This window comes from Muntiacus reevesi, chromosome 2 (assembly GCF_963930625.1).
Source record: "Muntiacus reevesi chromosome 2, mMunRee1.1, whole genome shotgun sequence".
Taxonomy (NCBI): Eukaryota; Metazoa; Chordata; class Mammalia; order Artiodactyla; family Cervidae; genus Muntiacus; species Muntiacus reevesi.
In genome coordinates, this window is record NC_089250.1 from 92656075 (window position 1) to 92678255 (window position 22181).

A 22181-nucleotide genomic window follows, 5' to 3' on the forward strand; every position below is an offset into this window, starting at 1 on the left:
TTCCAACACATCATCCAAAAGCAAGCAGTTTCCTGAATATAAAAGCGTCTTTTCTAAACAATAATTTGAGGATTGGTTATTTGGAACCTAGAATGTGCATTCCCGTGACAGTGATGTCCTGAGAGGCACTTGGGGCCGTGCGTGAGCCAGCCTTGCACAGACCCCACAAGGCACAGACCTGGGACCCCCCTGACCTCCGCATCCCATGCAGGCACTGTGGACCACGCATGTTAGGATCCCCAGCTAGCCTCTGCTCCAAAGATGCTGTGCTGTTCTCCAGTCTAGATGAGATGGGTGGGAGGGCAAATCCCAAAACTCACCTAGGAAGAAAAAGATTCTGGAAAGACAGTGTAACTTAAGACCTGATGGGTGGATAAGGGGAAGAGAGAAGAAACTCTGGATTCCAGGATGTATCAACTGCAAAGGCTTGTGAGGGACAGTGGATGTGACAGGAAGAACGGTAGTGGCAGGTGTGCCTAGTAAGTCAGAGATGGGAAAGGAAGAAGAGAAGGAATTGCTGGACCAGGGAGCAGTGTGTGGTAAAGGCAGGGCGGCTGGTGGATGGTGTGTCTGGCAGAGTGGCCCAGTGGTAGGAGCGGCAGGAGGTCCTCATTTTTGGACCGCTTATTCCTGTCTTCTCCATCTGGACATTGACATCCAGACTGGAAAGAGATACAGAGATGCTGTTAGGAGGATAATGAATGCTTTAAATGAGTGTGTCTCCAAGTCCAGACCATATAGAGACAGGGCACAGGGTTCCTGGGGACCCCTGGGCCACCAAGAGGCCAGCAGAGCAGGGCAAGCAGCAGTTAGAGGTGGGCAGACTTGAGCTGTGCCTTGGCACAATTTTGAGTTAGTTATTAGATGAAGGAGTGGTAAAAACTGAGGCCCTCTGACAATAGGTGTGTGAGAAAGTCCTCTTCAGGATGTAGCTGTGAGTGAGGAAGGCCCTGGGGAGAAACTGCAGCTGAGGATACCAGAGAGGCTTCCGGGAAGAGGTGGCCACCCTGGGAGGCAGCTAGGCAGCCGGCCGCCTGGAGTAAATGAGTTAGAACAGTCCTGCCTTCTGGTATCACAGTTTCTCGTGTGTGAGCATGCTCACCTTGGGCTCTGCGTGGCCATTGGGGGGTGTCTGTGGCTCAGTAAGAGTTTACAGGTCACCATGGAGGGCCTCGGAACAAGACTGACCAGAGTGGGGATCTGGTAATTAATGTTGGCAGAGGCAGAGATGCTGCTGCTGAGGCCTGGCTTCTGTGACTCCTTGTCAAGGGGACAGAAGAATGGCTTGAGAGGGTGCCATTTAGAAAAAGCCTGCAAGCCGGTGGAAGGAGGTGTCAAGCCAGCGTCCAGCATGTGTGAGAGCAGTCCTCAGGCCCGGGGTCAGCGGGAGACGGCCTGCACAGCCAGGCCTTCTTCTGAGTGACTCAGGCCTCGCTGGGCGCTTCCCCATGGCCCTCCTGGGCTGGGGTCAGGTAGAGGGCTGGTCGGTGCCCCCCAAGAGCCATTCCTCACCCTGGGAGATGAGCTTGGCCTTGAAGGGTGGGGGGACTTGAGTGTCCGCGTGTGTCCACACAAGGGGGCTGGGGGGCTGCTCGAGGGCTGGGAGTGGGGGAAGCCTGGCGGAACTGTCAGGAAGCCTCACCTTGTGTGGAACCAGAGGTGCCAACACTCGGGGTCACACCATTCCTCCTTTAGCTGTGGAGGTCTGTCTTCTAGAAATGAATCCCCTCATCGAGCTCTTTAGAACCCCATGTAACCAGCAAGCGGTTCCCACAGCCCTTCTCAGGGTGAGGGTCCTTTTCTCCCCTCCTGCTGTTTCAGTGCCTGTTCTGTTCTCCTGTTGTCTTGGTGATGAAGCTGGCGTCTTCTGCTTTCTCATGAAAAGTTTCCTATCTGTGGGGTATTTTCTATCCACTGCTTCTGCTTAGCCAGGTCCATTTCACTAAATTTTCATGTAATTTTTTGAAACTCTTATCCTAAAGCTCTTGCTAAGATTTTAAAATGTGATAATACAAGGTGATTTATAACTGTGGTTTTTTATGTCAGTATGGTCAGACACGGTGTCTGTAGTTTTGACTCTCTCCAGCCTCTGCCTCAGCCGCCCAGTCCCAGGTTACCTCCACCTCTGCTTCTTGCCTTTCTGCCTGGGGTGGCTCCGGGTGCGTGTTCCCTCTGAGAATACGGCTTTCACTGCCTTGTCCTGCTCCAGCCCTGGCAGCTCCGTGCAATGCCGAAGTCACTGGTCCTGTAACCCACACTCTTAGAGGGTGCAGCCATGGGCACTTACTTGCTTTGCGACCCCATGGACTGTAGCCACCAGGCTTCTCTGTCCATGGGGATTCTCCAGGCAAGAATACTGGAGTGGGTTGCCATTCTCTTCTCCAGGGGATCTTCCCAGCTCTGGGATCAAACCCACATCTCCTGTGTCTCCCGCATTGCAGGTGGATTCTTTACCCACTGACTCATCGGGAAAAACCCCGATGCTGGGAAAGATTGAAGGCAAAAAGAGAAGGGGGTGGCAGAGGATAAGATGATTAGATAGCATCACATCAATGGATGTGAATCTGAGCAAATTCTGGGAGATAGTGAAGGACAGGGAAGCCTGGCATGCTGCAATCTATGGGGTTGTGAAGAGTCAGACATGACTTAGCAACTGAACAACAATAGCAAGAGTGTGGAGCCAGTTTTGTGAGTCACACCCACATGAAACAATAGAATGTATGTGTTCACAGGTAGCAAGGAAGGAAACCTTCATTTCACCTCTGTGTGTTTACAGCATGACGTCTAGGCCATGATGTGAGCTGTGTGTCATAGTCAAATACGTTTGAAAGTCCCTATAGTACTCTAATATACTGCTAAGCTTTTATGAAAGAAAAGTCATTTATCATCTGTCTCCAGTAAAATGGTGTGGGCCTTGGGGAATTAGCTGTCACCAGGCCAGGCAGGGCCCCCAGGAGTGCTGTAAAGGCCGTTGTGTCAGAGGGCAGTGGTCACTGCGGAGAGCGTCTGAGTGGGTCATACCATTTTTGGAGGCTAAAGAACGGTGGGTTTCTGTGACAGCTTCCCTTCCACTGCTCTCTGGTCCCTCGGATCTCAGCTCAGATACTCCTTCCCTGGGGGCTTCCCCTGGCCCCTCTTCACATCTGGACCAGGCTCCTCTGTTAGATGCCTCCATAGACCTACAGTCCTCACTACCTGAGTACTTAGCTCAGGTTTCAATGCTGCAGCTGCTAGCATGGTCATTATCTTCTTGTCTGTACCCACCACCCCGCCACCAGTCTCCCAGAGCATGACTTTCACAGGCAGGCATCAGCTGTCTTTGTTGATGGACCTGCAGGAGCCAATGAGATGCCTGGTACACAGCGATGGTGTGAGGCCAGGACAGGGACACCCCCAGCCCCAGAGCTGATCCACGTGAGTCATCCATAAAGCCCTCTGCTGCCTTATTGCAGAAAGGGTTCAGGGGTCTCATGGCACAGGGGGATTGAAGGACCAGGAACTCAGCAGGGGCCTTGATCCCAACCCCTATACACAGGACACCCCCCCACCCCCCCACCAACCAGGCCACTTCCTGCTGAGCCTAGTTCTGCAGGCAAGAAGCAGAACTAGAGACAGCATCTCGTGGGTGATGGTCCTTTCTCTGGCTTGAGATGGGGCACTATACTTCCAAGTTCCTTGTTGCAGTGAAGAGTTTTCAGGCCATTAAACAAGTTAGTTTAATGGGAACCAGCCTATTTGCATTCTAGGTCAGTGCTGCTGGGGTAGATTTTGGCAGGGCTTCTGATTCGTGTAGCTGGGGAGGGGTGAGCTCACGTGGTGAGGAGGAGGAGCTGGAGTGCTGGAGCCCCAGGTGAAGGCAGAAGTGGGGAGAGGGGAGGATCCATAAGTACTTCTAGGGCTGTCAGCATGGAAAACGTGCGCTAGAAACATTTCATCTTAGGCTGAAGAGAATGCGGGCAGGTGGGCTGGCTTCCGTAACCCAATGTTTATCACAGACTGAGAATTACTCACGGTCTGGGATCTCATGGGTTTTGGAATTGCTTTCCCATTTGAGAGACCTCTGTGACCCCCCAGCATCATTTCCATGGCAACCAGCTGAGATGAGATGGGGCTTTTGACCTTGCAGGACAATTGTAACAGGAAGCCAATGGGCTTTTATATAGAAAATTTACTCTACGACCTGGAACAAATCACATATAACTGCATCTCAGTTTCCTCATCTCTGCAATAGAGAAAGGAACATGGCATTCTTTTGATGGTGTTTGGAGGACACCTGATGTCACATGATGGGATACCTTACTTTCATTTGTTCAGAAACTTTGTTACTGTGTCTGAGGTGCTTTTGGTGTTACCGTAAGCCCTGGGAAGGTGGGACAAGCAGAGTATTTCTTTTTGTAAGAAGTGTAAGTGGTGCCATTCTCCTGGATATTTGGGCATAGAATTCTGTTCACTGGACAAACGCTTGAAATCTGGGTTTTGACTTTCACATTGCACACTGTAACAGTTGACTTACTGCTGTTTGTCCAGGCCATTCTCGGGTAGCCCGTTGGTTCAGACTGCCACCAGCTGCAGCCCTGGCGCTGCTCCTTGAAGTCATGCTGATGCGCAGCCCACGTGCCGAGCTCTCTGGTCCCTTATGCCCGCATCCCACACTCTCTGCTCTGCTCCTTGCAGGGAAAGTGCGATGGCGGGACTTTAACCAGGAGGCTTACGTTGGCGGGACAATGGTCCGCTCCGGGCAGGACCCCTATGCACGCAACAAGTTCAACCAAGTGGAGAGCGATAAGCTGCGGATGGACAGAGCAGTTCCCGACACTAGGCATGACCAGTAAGTGTCAGCCCCCGGCTGGGCGCCACCATGACCGCTTCCTGTCTGACAGTGAGTAACTTCCGCTGGGATGCTTGTTTCTCCTGCTAACTCTGCAAATCAGTGTGTGCCATGTCTTCACAGGGTCGGAAAACTAGGAAAAGTTTGAGGCATGTTGCGATGACACTTCACCTGCAAGAAGTGGAAGTGCTGCTTGAGGTCAAGTTCCAGTCCTCCTGACCCCCCTGGCGTGTCCAGGCTGCTGGTCAGAGCGTGACAGCCACCAGGAGAAATGTGTTCCTGCCCTCGCGTGCACTGAGCACTCGTTTTAAAAATCCATTCACAAAGCAATTTTGTTGTTCACAACCTTCCTGGGAAAAAAGAGTCTTGCTTACTGGGAAGCTTAAAGCTGGGAATATTCTAGAGACCAGTAAAGAGAACAAAACAGCACCTCGGGGTTGAAGTTAAATTGAGAATAAGCTTGGAGGCAGGGTCCCGGGGCTGTCTCCCCACTCCGAGTGCTCGGGGCTCAGGCTGTGCTCTGCATCCGCCCCTTGATTCTCGGGGACCGAGGGGTTCTCAGGCACAGCATGGGAGGCCTTCAGGCCCCCAGTGTGCGTTTGTCACCACTGACCGCGGAGGTGATAACGGGACCCTCACTGCTGCTCTGTGCCTTTGAGCCTTGCTGGTAACCACTTCTCCTTGGAGGGCTGTTCACTTTGGGGGCCTCAGAGGGCTAATCTGGTTTTATTATAAAATAAGGAGCTGCTTTTGGAGGGTAGCTGTTTCCCTGGATGCTGCTAGGCCTTCCTGCTCACCAGGCTTCTTTTAGAGTTGTCCATCCGTTATGTAAAGGTATGTGGCTGCCACATCCACTGTGATGCAGACGCCGAGCTTGGATCCTGGGGTTCCCGCAGAGCAACCTCTCCTGCTCTGCCCGATGGAGAGGACAGGAGATGGGGGGCAGGCGGAGGTGCGTGGCAGCGTGCCCTTGGACAGTCTGCCCCAGACCCGTGCGTTTAGGACACTCAGGCAATGAACGGCTAGGAGAGTCTTGAACTGTAGGCATCCAGGCAGGAGGCCAGTGACCAGGCCTGACAGGCAGCTCTGGGCCTGCAGAGTGCCAGCTGGGGTTCCGTGCCTCTGGCTGCCAGTTCTGGGGACTGAAGGGCCAGTGAGCTGGAGAAACGAGCGACCAGGCTCCACATGAACACGTGTTCATGCTTTTCCTCTTCTTTGCTGATTTCAGGGGAGTTTTGTAACCGTGTGCGCACCAGTCAGTCAGACACACTCTCCCTGCTCTTACAAGCTGGTCTTTTTTGGGGGTGGGGTTGTAGTCAACTCTATACCCAGAGCAGCTCACGAGTGTGTACAATTACAGTTCTTTCAGACTCAGGATGTTGTGTGTGTGTCTGTGTGTGTGTGTGTGAGAGAGAGATAATTTATGAAACATATGATCAGTATATAAACATATATATTATACATGACACTAAGAATCTCATCATTTTTCTAAATTCAGCCTAGAAGATTGTCTTTGCTTAGTATTTCTTATAACCTACTAATTTATGTTTAAGGCAGCTTTACTAAGCCCCTGTGATGGGCTGCTGGTTGGAGTCAGCATGGGTAACTGGTAAGCACCCTGTCTAGAATATAAGTTCCTGAGCTAGGGCTGAAGGACCCGTGGTCTCTGGGTGCAAGGCCCCGAAGCTGGGGCACGGCCATAGGGGGTGCTGCCTGCATGTCTGGGGAGGGTCGCAGAGGCCTGCGTCCCCACCACTCTCACCCCTCAGCTCTCTGAGCCCTCTGGACCCGTCCTGTGCCAGTCACTCACATAGCTCATGGCTCAGGACATGAAGGTTGTCGTCACTGTACAGGGAGCAATGTTTATAAGGTGCCCTGTGCTGGGAGCGGTAGCTGAGGCCAGGAGGAGTTAGCATGGCTCTTACTTAGGACACAGTCTGGGACTTGGCCTAAACTCAGGAGAGAGGTTCAAGTTCTAGCAGAATCTAGCTCAAAAATTGTTCCTGGTGACTGGAATCCACCACTTAGCATGACATTTCCGTGAGGTGGTGTGAGTTTTCTTTTACTTTTTGGTTTAAGAACTGTTTTCCTGTGTGACCTTTCCTCGCAGCTTAGAAAAAATGATGTTCTTTCTGATGCTCAGCAGTGCGCAGACTGGAGTGCTGTCTCCACCTCAGGTCCCTTAAATATTCCCAAAACTATATATATTTTTTTCAGTTTTTGAAATATGAGTATGTCCAAACAGATGTTTGAATATTCATCCTGCAGTGGGCTATGTTTTAGGTGGCTTTAATTTTAGCTCCAGCTACTGTATCGTGTTCATCTGCATGTGCGAAAGGAGCAGCTGGGATGCCTGCCACATTTGTTGGATTTGGGCTAAATTAAAATCTCCCCAAAGTCAATTTGATGCCTGGAATTGAGCCAACGTCCTGTCTGCAAAGACTCAGCTTTAGAACAGCCAGTATTATTGAATGTCAGGCTAAGGAGATTAAGTTACTGATTTGAATCCCACTCCTAACCCATATCTAATAGAGGGCTGTTAAACCATTTGACGTTTCTGTATAAATACCATATTTTCGGCTCTGCAGCATCTCCCTTTGTGTAGACCGATTGAAATGGTTGCCCTATGGAATTCAGTCTTTACTTATGATAAATCTGAAAGCAGTGCAGGCAGAGGTTAAGAACAAGGGTTTGGGAGTCATAGAGACCTTGTTCGAAATCCCATTTCTCCAATTCCGAATCCTGTGGCCTGTGTCATTTATGAAATACTGTGACATTATGACATTATGATCTGGTTACTATGAGGATTAAAGGAAATGTTCCCAAAGGCTGGCTCCTCCTCCCTTGAGATTTTGTTCTAGACCCGCCTCCTTTGACCTCCTGCCCTGGGAGTGAGGCCTCAACCTCTCCCTGCAGCATCTGCGCCCACTTCTCTGGTTGATTCTTCTCCATGATGTACATCACCACCTACATACCTTGTGTCTCACCTATTTATATGTTGATCTGAATGTACTCATTAAGGTAGTGGGCTATTCAGTTTGATTCAGTTCAGTTGCTCAGTCATGTCCGACTCTTTGCGACCCCATGGACTGTAGCACAACAGGCCTCCCTGTCCATCACCAGTTCCCGGAGCTTGCCCAAACTCATGGCCATTGAGTCAGTAATGCCATCCAGCCATCTCTTCCTCTGTTGTCCCCTTCTCCTCCTGCCTTCAATCTTTCCCAGCATCAGGGTCTTTTCCAATGAGTCAGTTCTTTACCTCAGGTGGCCAAAGTATTGGAGTTTCAGCTTCAGCATCAATCCTTCCAGTGAATATTCAGGACTGATTTCCTTTAGAATTGACTGGTTGGATCTCCTTACAGTCCAAGGGACTCTCAAGAGCCTTCTCCAACACCACAGTTCAAAAGTATCAGTTCTTTGGCACTCATCTTTGTTTATAGTCCAACTCTCACATCCATACGTGACTACTGGAAAAACCATAGCCTTGACTAGATGGACCTTTGTTGGCAAAATAATGTCTCTGCTTTTTAATATGCTGTCTATATTGGTCATAGCTTTTCTTCCAAGGAGCAAGCGTCTTAATTTCATGGCTGCAGTCACCATCTGCAGTGATTTGGGATCCTAAGAAAATAAAGTCTGTCACTATTTCCATTGTTTCCCTATCTATTTGCCATGATGTGATGGGACTGGATGCCATGATCTTTGTTTTCTGAATGTTGAACTTTAAGCCAACTTTTTTACTCTCCTCTTTTACTTTCATCAAGAGGCTCTTTAGTTCTTCTTCACTTTCTGCCACAAGGGTGGTGTCATCTGCATATCTGAGGTTATTGATATTTCTCCCAGCAATCTTGATTCCAGCTTGTGCTTCTTCCAGTCCAGCGTTTCTCATGATGTACTCCGCATATAAGTTAAATAAGCAGGGTGACAACATACAACTTTGACGTACTCCTTTTCCTATTTGGAACCAGTCTGTTGTTTCATGTCTAGTTCTAACTGTTGCTTCTTGACCTGCACATAGATTTCTCAGGAGGCAGATCAGGTAGTGTGGTATTCCCGTCTCTTTAAGAAGAAGGAGCTGTTTTTCTGGAACTTTCTTGCTTTTTATATGATCCAACAGATGTTGGCAATTTGATCTCTGGTTCCTCTGCCTTTTCTAAATCCAGCTTGAACATCTGGAAGTTCACAGTTCACATACTGTTGAAGCCTGGCTTGGAGAACTTTGAGCATTACTTTACTGGTGTATGAGATGAGTGCAATTGTGTGGTAGTTTGAGCATTCTTTGGTATTGACATTCTTTGGGATTGGAATGAAAACTGACCTTTTCCAGTCCTGTGGCCACTGCCGAGTTTTCCAAATTTGCTGGCATACCGAGTGCAGCACTTTAACAGCATCATCTTTCAGGATTTGAAATAGCTCAACTGGAATTGCATCACCTCCCCTAGCTTTGTTCATAGTAGTGCTTCCTAAGGCCCACTTGACTGTGTCTGGGGTTATTATTCACACATCATGGCACTTGTTAAACTTAGTATTTGTTGAGTGAGTGAATTGCCAGGCTCAGTGGCAGGCATATGGTGAGTACCCCGTAAATTTAATATGCAGAGTCATAAAAGAACAAAGGTAGATGAAAGGGAGATTTTTAAGCAGTAAGGAAGAGCTGCTGAACTGCTGATGACTCTTGTGTGGTAGGTTCTCACAGAACTGGAAAGTGATGCACTTATAACCTACCCCTTATTCACTGTGTTCTGGGGTAGAGCCAAGAAATCAAGTTCAGAACCTTGCAAACAAACAAAAAACCTATACTTTGGGGTTATGCTTTATTTACCATTTTAAGTATTGGCACAAATACTGTGCCAAGAAAAAAATATTTATATGAAGGAGGAAGTATAGAAAAGCCTGTTCTGAGTGAAATACTGGATATGACATACTGGAACTCTTAGACTCAGTTAGAAATTAGAAAGGTGGTAGCCCATCCCAGTGTTGAAAGTACAGTTTCTCAGTTTTAAAAAAAACAAGAAAGATTTTCTACCTCAATTAATGTTATTTAAAATCTCAAATAAATTATGAAGACTTAGCAAATTAAACCAACGGGAATTTTTTAGATGCCTTTTCAGATGAGTTGTTTCTCCTCCCCTCACCTCTGGAAGCTGTTTTTCCTCTCTTGACCAGAGATCGTGGGAAGCAGCACTGCAGGTGGTGAGAGGCAGTCAGATCTGAGCATATTCTGAAGGCGGCGTCAACAGGATGGGCTGATGGATGGACAGGCAAGGTGGCTCAGGCTGAAGCCCCTCATGAGATGGAGGAACTGTGAGTGGTACGGGTCTAGGGGACACATCAGAGGGTAAAATTCAGACAGGTGAAGTCCAAGATGCATTGAGCATCTAAGGTAGACAGGCTTATTCTGTAGGTGTTTGGAAATGTGTAGGAGAAAAGTCTTAGCGGGAATGTCGGTTTGGGAATGTTGAGTGCACAGATGATATTTTAAACCATGAGCTGGGGCGTCATCCCCCAGACAGTGAACGTGTACAAGGAGGACAGAGGCCCAGGACCCTCTCTGGATGATCTAACACTGAGAGCAGATTTAAAACCCAGGCTGGCCAGAGTCCAGTCCAAGCACTGTAGGGGCTCAAACCTCACGCAGTGCCAAGACCCCAGTGGAGATGCTCTCCTACCTTCTTTAGAAAGAGCTGTTGTGAGGAGAGGGTTGTCCCTGCGAAAGCCTTTCCAGAATCTGGCTCAGAAAGGCTTTGTGTTGTGTTCTCTTTTCTGGCCTTTGTCCAGAGCTGCACACGATGGGGAAGCAAGGTGTAGAAGTGGATTGGAGCCTGGGACGTGTATGGAGCATCATTCTGTCTGCTGGGGAGAGCTCTAGATGGTTTACTTTAGAGTTGTTTATATAAGTGAAATCAAATAAACCCTTAGGGGAGAAACATTATCTTGTTTTCTTCTCTCCCACATCAGCCAGTACTGTGCCTTTTATTTATTTATGTAGTAAGTCTCTTAAAAGGGAGAACTACTTAGTCGAGGAACAGATTCCTTCAGGTTTCAAAAGTTTAAATCATTAGAGACTTCCTTCTGTGTTGACGCCTTTCCCTTTTATCACTAAATTAAAAATGAAGGGTTTTAAGGCATTTTTCTATCTAAAACTGAAGTATTGCTCCAAAGACCAGAGCAGCCCAACCATGACCCCATGAGGGTCCTTCTCTGGGAGAGAATTTCATCCACGTCACACACCTGATGGGTTTTCTGGCAGCCTTTCTATGAAGGACAAAGTGTGTTGACTCAATTTATAAATTACAGTTGTAAGCTTTTATTTTGTTTAAGAATCACTAAAGGACTTTGTTTTTCTGTTTTTAAAGAACTCTGTTTTGACCACTTTTAAAATGTCTGGCTTTAATGCAGCCCAAACAGAGATCAGAGATCCTGAGAGGCTATTTTTTTTTGTTTGTTTGTTAAGAAAATTTCAACCAGGGGGCTAGCACTACAGTAATGGACTGTGCTCATTGCTCTGGTGGCATGTCAGGGTTGAGGTCAGTTGTCTTAGGAGAGCGGCTAATCAGGATTAAGGGCTGTGGGAGGGATACCCTCCAGACTTCTCATTGTTACTTGCAAAGAGTAAACATTGCTGAAGTCAAGGAAGGGTTCTCAAGGTAAACTCAGCAGCTTGGCACGAAGCTCTGAAGGCGATTATTGTGAGATTCAGTCTTATTTTTAGGAGGCAAGAGATCTGGAGAAACAAGAGGAAGCCCAGCTCCAAAGGGCATTTCTGCTCCTTGTCAGTAGGTGTGGGAGGGTCTCTCATTTCCGGGGCCCAAGGCTTTGTTTCATATCACATTTTTCTTAGGAAAGTGGCATTTTATAAGCATACACAACCAAGCCTCTGGCATGGCTGCTGCCCCACCTGCTCTCCGTTCAAAGGGTCAGCCAGGGGCCCGGTGGACCCCTTCTGACCCTGTGGGTAGGGCTGACTTCTCAGAGCTGGGCCCACTGCTTGCTCTGGGTTTCAGCGGCCTCATTGGCATGTGACTGGCGGGGCTGGGTGTGGTGTGACAGTGAGACTTAAAAGCCTGTTCAACAATAACCACAACACATTGTTGGACATTGTGTGGGTGTCCTGGCCTGTGCCCAGCCTTTTACCTGCTTCGTCTTACTTAGTCTGAGTCAGCAGATGTCACCTTCTCTAATGGACATATGCAAGTCCCTGAGACCCCTGTCCAGGCACCCCCCTGTCTAGAGCCCTTCCCCCACAAGGCCTGGATGTTACAATCATTGTGTCTCCGTGGTTTATCCCAGCTCATGCAGCAGGTGGGAGAGCTGGCCACTGCTGTGGGGCAGGATCAGCTGCCTGATGGGCAAGGGGCAGGCAGTGAGGGGAAGGCACAGAGCTCTGGGTGCCCAGGTTCCTGCGCACAGTCCCGTGTTCTAGACTCGGTGCCTCTCCATCTGCCCGGCACAGCTGTCTTTTCTGCTGCCAGTTTTCAGGTGTGAGTCTTTAGCATGAAGGCTGAATGCGCCCAAAAAGCAGGAAGAGCTGGGTGTTGGTAGCTTGAGACATCGTGTTCCCAGATGGACACACACTGACAGAATCCGGAAAAATTGAGGAAAAGCAAGGTTTTTGTCCCCTTTCTGCAGCCTTGGGTTCTCAGGGCAGTGTAATGGCAGAACGCACTGTTTCCATTCCCCTGAAACGTTCTTGCACACTGCAGCGCTGAGGCTGCTGCCGCGTGCCGTCAGCGTGACACCCCCGTCCCAGCGCGGGAGGCAGGCAGGCGCTGAAGCCGAGCAGCCGGGCAGTGGGGGGAGGCCAGCTGCAAGGCGCTTTGCTTTAACCCCCACCCCCGACTCCTCGTGTGGCCTGACTTGCACCTTGAGTGCCAGATTCAGACCAAAGCCATCCCATTGCTCATCACCTGTCCGTTTGCTTTCTGTTCGTTTGTTTTTATTTTTAGTATTTTCATAAAACCAACTCCAAGTTTTTAGCACCAGGACCACTCTGTTTTGCCCTTTATATGTTCTTCCTTTTGGATCATTTCAGGCCTTATCTGTATCTCAATAAAGAATACTCTGGGCCTGAGGAAACATTTCTCAACATAATAAAAGCCATTTATGACAAACATACCACAACCAATATAATATTCACCTATGAAAAGTTGAGAAAGCCTTCTTGCTGAAATCTGAAACAAGACTAGGATGCCCACTCTCATCATTTCTAATCACCATAGTACTGGAAGTCCTAGCCACAGCAATCAGACAAGAAAAAGAAATAAAAGGTATCCAGATTGGAAGGGAAGAGGTAAAATTGTCATTTATATTCAGATGACATGGAGTCCTAAAGACTCCACACAAAAACTACTGGAACTGACAAATACAACAAAGTAGCAGGATACAAGATGAACATATAGAAGTCAGTTGCATTTCTTTACACTAACAGTGTTCTATCAGAAAGGAAATGTTAAAAAAAGAAAGAAAGAAAGAAATCCCCTTTAAAATCACATCCAAAAAACTAAAATACCTAGAAATAAACATGACCTAAAAGACATATGCTGAGAACTACAAAACATTATTAAAGGAAATGGAAGATGATTCAAAGAAATGGGAAGGTATCCCATGCTCTTTGATTGAAAGAATTAATATTGTTATTAATAAAATGACTTTCCTACATAAAGCAATCTACAGATTTAATGTAATCCAAACCAAATTACCTATGACATTTTTCATAAAACAAGAACAAATAATTCTAAAATGTGTATGGAACCATAGAAGACCCAGAATTGCCAAAACAATCCTAGAAAAAACAAAGCAGGAGGCATAGCTCTCCCAGACTTCAGGCATAACTATGAAGCCACAGTAATCAGAACAATGTGGTATTGGCACAAAAACAAACATGGATCAATGGAACAGAATAGAGAGCCCAGAAATAAACCCATATACCTGTAGTCAATTAATCTCTGGCAAGAGGAGGTAAGAATATACAGTGGGAAAATACACTCTCTTCAACAAGTGGTATTGGGAAAGCTGGACAGCCACATGTAAATCAATGAAGTTTTAACACACCCTAACACCATATACAAGAAGAAACTCAAGATGTCTTAAGACATGACGCCGTAACACTCCTAGAAGAAGACATAGGCAAAACATTCTCTGACATAAATTGTACCAATGTTTTCTTAGGTCAGTTTCCCAAGGCAATAGATACAAAAGCAAAAATAAGCAAATGGGACCTAATCAAACATAGAAGCTTCTATACAGTAAAGGAAACCACAAACAAAAAGGCAACCAAAGAGTAGGAGGGAAATATTTGCAAATAAGGTTACTGACAAGGGCTTAATTTCCAAAATATGCAAACAGCTCATAGAACTCAACAACAAAAAAAGAAAGGACCCAATCAAAAAATGGGCAGAAAACCTGAATAGACCGTTTCTTCAGAAAAGACATACAGATGGCCAACAGATAACATGAAAATAAACTCAGTGTCACTAATTATTAGAGAAATGCAAATCAAAACTGCAATGAAGTACCACCTCACACTGGTCAAATTGGCCATCATAAAAAGTCTACAGATAACAAATGCTGGAGAGGGTGTGGAGAAAAGGGAACCCTCCTACACTGTTGGTGGGAATGTAAGTTCGTGTGGCCCCTATGGAAAATAGTACAGAATTTTCTCAAAAAACCAAAATACAGTTGCCATATGATCCATCAGTCCCACTCATGGGCATATATCTGGACAAAACTATAACTTTAAAAAAAAATTTAAAAAGCAACGCTATCGTCTCACCGTCTGGGTTTTATTCTCCCCACCCATTTCGTGATTCTTCTCTCCCTTCATGCTTTCTTTGGACTGAGTGTCTCCCGCACCATTAACTTGGCGATCAGAATCTAATGTAATGAATACTCTCGTTTCCTTCTGGACAAGGCACAGACCCCTTCCCCACTCTTGCTTTTATGCATTATTGTCGTTTGATTTAATTCCTTGTTTATGTGCAAACCCTACTGGATATCTTATATTGGTTTTTTGCAGTAAATATCCTTTAGATTTATCTGCATGTTGATATTTCCATTTTCCCTCATTTCTTATCTTTTCATTTTCCCATCTGGTACTGTTTCCTCAGTTCTCATAGCTTCTATGAGTATTTCTTTCTGTGCCAATTTGCTGGCAATGAAATCTCTCCTTTCATTTTATCTGAAAAAATCTTTATTTCATTTTCATTTTTGAAGAGTGTTTTCACTGAATAGAGATGCCCAGGTTGACAGTTACTTTCTGCACTTTTACATCACCATTTACTTGTCTCCTGGCCTCCATTCTTCGGGGTAGAATATCAACTTAGTCTTATTGTTGCTTTTTGAAGGCACCTTGACTGTGTTCTCTAGCTGCCTAAAGGGTATTTATCTTTGGCTTCAGCGGTCCATTAGACTGGCCTGACACTGTCATTGGGTTGAACATGGCTGGGGTTTCTGCTCGGCCCTGAATCTTACAGCTTTGTTTTGTGTTGGTTATTCTTGTGCCACATCTTCTCTCCCCACTCCCTCTGGGCCCTAATTACATCTTTGTTAGGTATTTCCACATGTCCTGTGTCCCTCTTACGCTATTTTCCACATTTTTTATTCTTTTTCATTCCTTGAGCTTCAGTCTGGACATAATTCTATTGGCCTGCCTTCCAGCTCCCTAACTCTTTTCCCTGCTTTGGAAATCTATTCTGCTTTCAAACCCACCTATTTAATTTTAACTTCAGTTATTATATTTTTCTGTGTATGAACAGATATGGGGATATTTACAGTCTGTAGCTGATGTTTTCTTCCTCAAAGAGGATCTAGTTTTGCTGTCTGGCAGGCACTTAGAGTAGGGCAGATTGCCTTGAGTCTGGAATTGAGCTGAAACAGAGCTGGGGTTCGGTCATTTGTGAGAGAGCTGATGAGCATCCAGACCTCTGTGCTCCTGGGCAGCAGCCCACTGGGCTTCTCCCTGGGAGTCCGGGCTGTGTATCAGAGGCCCAGTTCCTTGTTGACGTGAATCCCAGCCCCGTGCCATCTGCAGGACCATCTCTTCTCCTGGCTCGTTCAGCCTCTTGGCTCCACGCTGCCTGGGGGAGGAGGATCAGCCAGTGTTGGACTTACTCCCAGGACTCCTCTTCCTTCTGAGAACCTGGCCCTACAGCACCTGGCTAGATTGAGAACCCAAATGCTGTTTCAACCTCTAGTACCTTCAAATCAATATTTTTGATGTGTTTCATCCAGAATTTTTAGTTGCTTTCAGTGGGTAGGTTGATCTACAACAAGCAATTTTTTACTATCACTGAGAGCAAGAAAAAGCTGTGTTCTATTTGGAACTAAATTCAGTGGGAAGTTCACAGTTCATAAATTTTGTTTTAAGCAGCAATGTCTGTCCCAAAAGAGAGTACATAAAAATAGAGTGGACTTGAAGTTTGGAGGTGTAGCTTCTGTTAATGGCTATACCACTTACTCTCAGACTAAGGTTGAAATAATCTCTTTAAACCCCGGATTTCTTAGCTACAAAACCATAACGCCTGCCCTGCCCATCGTACACATTTTTCTTAGGCTCGGATGTCTATGAAAGGACTTCATAAACTGCAAACAGCAGTACAGATATAGGATGTTATGTTGTTGTTGTTGTTTGTGCCTAGTGGCGTGTGAGTGTGTGAAGCTGGCTTCGAGTGCTCCCGATGTGAGTGTGGCCTGGAGGGCAGATATCCAGCTTCCCACGTGGGACACTGAGGGGCACCTGGGCCTTCTCACTGCAGCACGACATTGGAGTGTGTCATTATTGACCAAAAGCAGCTGGAAAAACCGCTTTGAAACAACAGTTCCACCTGTTTCAGAAGAAATCAGGGCAATTAAAATGGAGTCAGCAGAGTGTTGCTTTGTAGACGAGATGAAACGGTGGGTCTGAACAAACCATCTTGTTTCAGCCACACTTTTAAATGAGTTGCTTCACCATCACCATGGAACCATGAAACAATTGGGGAAAAAAAATCCTTTTCAATGGAAGCCTTTTGAATATTTTAGGAAATAACCCAAATATTATAAAATGTGTTATAACTTTGTCAGTCATTTAGGCTGCAGATTTCAGGGATTCTTGTCACTTTTCTGATGAGCTTGAAAGCAGCAGTGTTGTCAGTGGGTGTACCCACACACTTGCCCCCAAACATCTGCCTGCTTGCTCTTGGAATTGACCCATCCACATATGAACTCTGGCTGTTAAGTGCTAGTGATGGAATCTGCAAGAACCCAGATCCCCTTTCAATCTGTAAAATTAAAAGTACAGACTTAGAATAATATTCATCTGAAGCATATTGGATCAACCATGATTTCCCCCATCTGACAATGATGAGCGAAAAAGAGAGAAAAATTCATGTCTGTGAAAATTCAAGCCTATTAAAAGAAGAAAATATTCCAGTAGGAATATTGTGCTTAGATTCAATTTTTTATACTATTCATTGTTGATTTATTTTGACTCTTGCGCTTCCACATTCATTCAGTGAGGATTTGAATGCTTGCCTTGTGACAGGTCACCAGGGAAAGAGCAATGAACAAAACTGATAAAAATTTTTTTTTGCTTTCTTAGAGCTTACATCAAGGGAGTGAAAATAGAAGAGAGTAAAATAAATGATCAGATTATATGGAATAAGACAATGTTAAATGCAATAGTGAGAAAATAAATATGGGGATCAGAAGTATAGGGGTCAAGGTGGAGGGTTCAGTAATAAATAGGTGGCTAATACAGCAAAATGAACAACCAGTAAAGTGAAAGGACAGCCTACAGAATGGGAGGGAGGACATATTAGCAAATCATATTTGATAAGGAACTAATATCCAGCATATATAAAGAACTCAAATAAATAGCAAAAATAATAATAATAGTCCTATTAAAAGGCAAGCAAAGGACCAGAATAGGAATAGACATTTTTCCAAAGAAGGTAAATGTACCTATTTCATGTTCTTGTTGGTAAAATGGCCAACGGGTACCTGAAAATGTGCTCAGCATCATTAATCATCAAGGAAATGCCAGTCAAACCACAGTGAGATAGTCACTTCACACCTGTTAGATTGACTATCCTGAAAAAGATAACAGATAACAAGTGTCGGTGAGGATATGGAGAAGAGGGAACCCTTGTGCACTATTGGTGGGAAGGTAAATTGGTGTAGCCACCGTGGAAAATGTGTGGAGCTTCCTCAAAAAATAAAAAATGAAACTGCTGATACCAAACCACCCAGCAGTTTCACTCCTGGGTGTATCTCCAAAGGAAATGAAATCACTGTCTCAGAGATAATCTGCACTTCCATGTTCACTGCAGCATTGTTTATAATTGCCCCGACATGGAAAGACCGCTGGTGGCTCAGACAGTAAATAATCCGCCTGCAATGCAGGAGACCTGGGTTTGATCCCTGGATTGGGAGGATCCCCTGGAGAAGGAAATGGCAACCGCTCCAGTATTTTTCACTTCACTTCACTTTCAGTACTCTTACCTAGAGAATTCCATGGACAGAGGAGCCTGATGGACTACAGTCCATGGAGTCTCAAAGAACTGGACACGACTGAGTGACTAACACTTTCTTTCTAAAACATGTAAGCAACCTCAGTGTCCACTGAGGGATGAATGGACGTTACATACTTGCACACACATACAGGTACAATGGAAAGTTATTTAGACATAAAAAAGAAGGAAATCCATTTGTGACTACATGGATGGATCTTGAAGGCATTTTGCTAAGTGAGATAATTCAGACGAAGAGAAATAAATACTGTATGATCTCACTTACATGTGAACTAAAAAACTCATCAGATTTGGCTACCAGAGGCAGAGGTAGAAGGTGGAGGAATTGGATAAAGGTAATCTCAAGTTACAAACTTCCAGTTATAGGATAAACAAGTTCTGGGGATGTGATGTCCAGCATGGTGACCACAGTTAACACTGCCAGGTGGTATATTTGAAAGCTGCCAAGAGATCCCTCCTGACATGTCTCCTGTATCTTCCAGTAGTTAGACGCACACCATTTTGTATAAACTATACGATACTGCAGTTGCTCTTGGGCAGTCTCCTTTTTCACTCAGTGATACATAGAAAACATTTTAAATCTAGTGTTCATTTTAAATGGCTTTTTATATTCCATTTTCTGTTTGTCTAGTTCTCTAGTGATGGGGGTGGAGTTTGTTTCTTTGCTTCTTTAAATGCTAACAGTATTGGGGTGAGTATTTTTTTATAACTTCTTTGCCCATTCATTTGAAAGGAAGTATTATTTTAAAAGTCAGTACATTATTTAGTTCTGAGAGTCTACCAGAATTTTTTCAGCAAATTGCTGAGTTTGGTTGGTATTTTATTTGGGGTCTTGAATTAAGATTCCTAATTGAAATTATCCATGGTCTCCTCCCTTCCCTTCCCTCTTCCTCCCTTCATCTGGCTTTGGCTTTACACTTATGCTAACTTTATAAAATGAATTTAGAACAAATGTGTAAAAAAAGAAGGATGCTTAAGAAAAACTTATTTATAAAAGAACTGTTTCTTGAAATTCACCTGTAAAAGTCATCTAAACCTAGAACTGTTTTTGTTTGAATCAGTGTAATCCTTGGATAACTTAAAATTCCTATATGGATATTGACACATGGTAAATTTTCCTGTGCTTCACTTGAATTAATTTTGATAATTTATAGCTTATTATAAATGCCACTTGGTTTTCAAGTATATTGATATAATATATTCATATGCACTTAAATCCTTTTTCTTGTTTAGAAACATCAGTGATTTGTCTTTCTGCTTTTTTTTTTTTTTTTTCATTTTTCCGCCTCATCTTTTTTGCCTTGTATGGTTGCAGGAAAGCTGCCATAGCTCCATGCATCATAATTACTTTCAAGGCAGGAAGCAAAGGGGTCTGAAATAGTCTTTTCTTTAGGGACTGTCTGCTTTTATCAGCAAAGTACATCTTTTCTGGAATCCCCCCAGCAGACTTTCTGTTACTGTTCGTTAGCCAGCACTAAGTCACGGTTATCGGTGACCATGGTGGAGGCTAGGGAAAGGATTTTGTCTTTGGCCAAGCAGAACTCATCTGTAGGGCTTGGCAGTTTACCCAAGACAAGCTCTGTAAGAAGGGAGCAAGAGGGGTGTGACTTTTGTGTTACCAAGATGGTCCTGCCCTTTTTCAGGTGTGCACAAAAGAGCCTCCACGACATTGCAGTCCAAAGGACTGATCATAAACACAGTAACTGTCAGCAGCAGGAAGCATGAATTGGAGAGCTTCATCATCCCATACCATAACATACCATCATTCTGCCATTAATTAGAAGTTAGTTTTTTTTCCCCCAAGATTCCAAAAGGATGCTGTTGACATGAGCAAGGTCTAAGGGAACAAGATATCACCCTAGCTTTGGTTGGAGAGGGTGGAAACAGGTCATCTCAAGCCAAGTGCTGGGTATTCGTTTGGTTATTTATGTGAAACCCTGATGGACTGGGGCCAAGGAGGGTTCCACTTCCAGTTTACATCCTTGTCCTTATCCAGTAACAAAACTCTGTCTGCCTTTCATCCTTGTGAGGAAGTGGGTAAAAATCTTATCTTTGTACAACAAGCAACAACATAGAGTTAACTGTCTTGGAAAAGTACCCAAAAGCATCTTCCTTGACAACTTCAGTGTCCTTAAAAGTCAGAACCACAGCAAGGTCCATGCACTTGAACCTCCCATCCCTCCAGTCCCAGGAATTATTTGACCCAAATTTGGGGGGAGGATTGAAAGAGGAGGATGCAGGACAGAGAAGAAAGCCAGTTGTCTGACTAAAGCAAAGAGGGGCTTGCATGATCAACCCCAAGACAGCAGGGAGCAGGTCTCTTCACAGAGCAGTGCAAAGAGAAACTTGGAAACTCAAGTTCATGGTCCAGGAGGAAGGTGGAGGTGCCCTGTGCCTGTGGAACAGGTGGAGACCCATGGCGCTCACTCTCTGATAAACGGTGTGCACCCTCATCCCGAGAGGGTGGCTCCCTGCCTCGGAAAGGGTAAGAAGTTCAAGCTCTCCTTTCTCTCTGCTCTGACTTCCCCAGCCACGAGCAGGAGGTCCTGCCTGAATTGCACTATGAAGGATAAGAACCTCAAAGGGCTTCATCCAGGCCTGTCATTTTCTCAACGTTCAATAGCTCTTCACTCTTGAAAAAGTTCTCAGTTAAAATTTAGTATCTGTAAAACTGGAGGCAGTAAAGGGCAGGTGATACTCTTTGAATGAGAAAATAGTTTGCTTTCCCCAAAAGGCGCTGGCGGAAAGCAGCAAATGGAAACCTGACGTCCACTCGCTCGGGGCCCAGAGAGGCCCCTGTGTCCTCTGTGGCTCTGCTGCAGCGTCTTCGGAGTGAGGAGTCCGTACTCGTGGACCGTCTGCTACCCTTTCACCTCTGGAGGGCTTGGCTTTTCCAGGGAATCAGAGGACTTCAAAGGGAGAGTGGTAAACGCAACAGACTCCAGTTTCTGGTATCTCCAGAAGGGTTTGAGGCACCTTTTCGTTCGTGGTATAAGAACATACTCCTGTGGTCGGGATGCAGCACGAGGTACATTCAGGTGCAGCACTGGGCTGCTTCGGACTGAAAACTTCTGAGTGAGACAGACCTGCCGCGATCTGAGGCTAATTCAGATCCCCTGCCAACTGGATTTTTAATAAGCTTAATTTCAGATGGGTCCTGCAGAGGTTTTAAAATGTCTTTGGATTTGATTCTTTTCCATTTTAAAAGACATCTATAGAATAAGCTCTCTAGCTATTAGGACTGATCAGAAATTAGTTGATTAGGTGGAATATCATATCATTATCACTGCTTGAAGGATTATTAAGAGTGTATTTTAATTAAATGAACATTACGCAACCGCTGTTAGACTTCTCTTCTACCTTCCTGCCTTTTAAAAAATTCCATTTCCAACTCCCATTTTATCCCCTGGCCTCCCCAGCCCCTCCAGAGCAAATGCGCCACGGAGATGGCAGTGTGAGGCTGACCCCTTGTTCAGGTTGTGTTGAAGTCAAATTCCCAGGATTGAGGTTCTAAGGCCTCTCCTGCCCTGGGGCTGGAGGGAGGGCCGGTCTGAGTTCAGGGTGCCCTGCTGTGAATCCAGGTTCCATCTGTGGCTCCCACCGTCTTCCACAGGGCCCAGGGCCATGAGGCCTCAGACCCGGCTCTCTGGGTGCGCTGCTTCACGGCCAGGAGGGAGCTTCTGAAGCTCAGGTTCCCAGGCATCACCCAGACCTACTTATGTGGGCAGAGCCACGGTGTCTGCATGTTGACGACCTGCTTTTGGGAGAGTCTGGAGCTCACTTTCTGTGAGTGACGCCCGTGAGACCATGCCAGGACAGCTGCCCGGCCCCAGAGCACAGTGGGT

At 45.8% G+C, this 22181-nt stretch overlaps 1 protein-coding gene across 1 annotated transcript in view; it reads left to right on the top strand.

Annotated features, from left to right (window-relative positions):
• Window positions 1-22181, top strand: part of GALNT2 (polypeptide N-acetylgalactosaminyltransferase 2) — a 175793-nt gene that overhangs the window by 105952 nt on the left and 47660 nt on the right. Inside the window, exon 3 of the mRNA XM_065922341.1 lies at window positions 4675-4828. Coding sequence (XP_065778413.1) covers window positions 4675-4828 — 154 coding nt within the window. The remainder of the gene's footprint in view (window positions 1-4674; window positions 4829-22181) is intronic.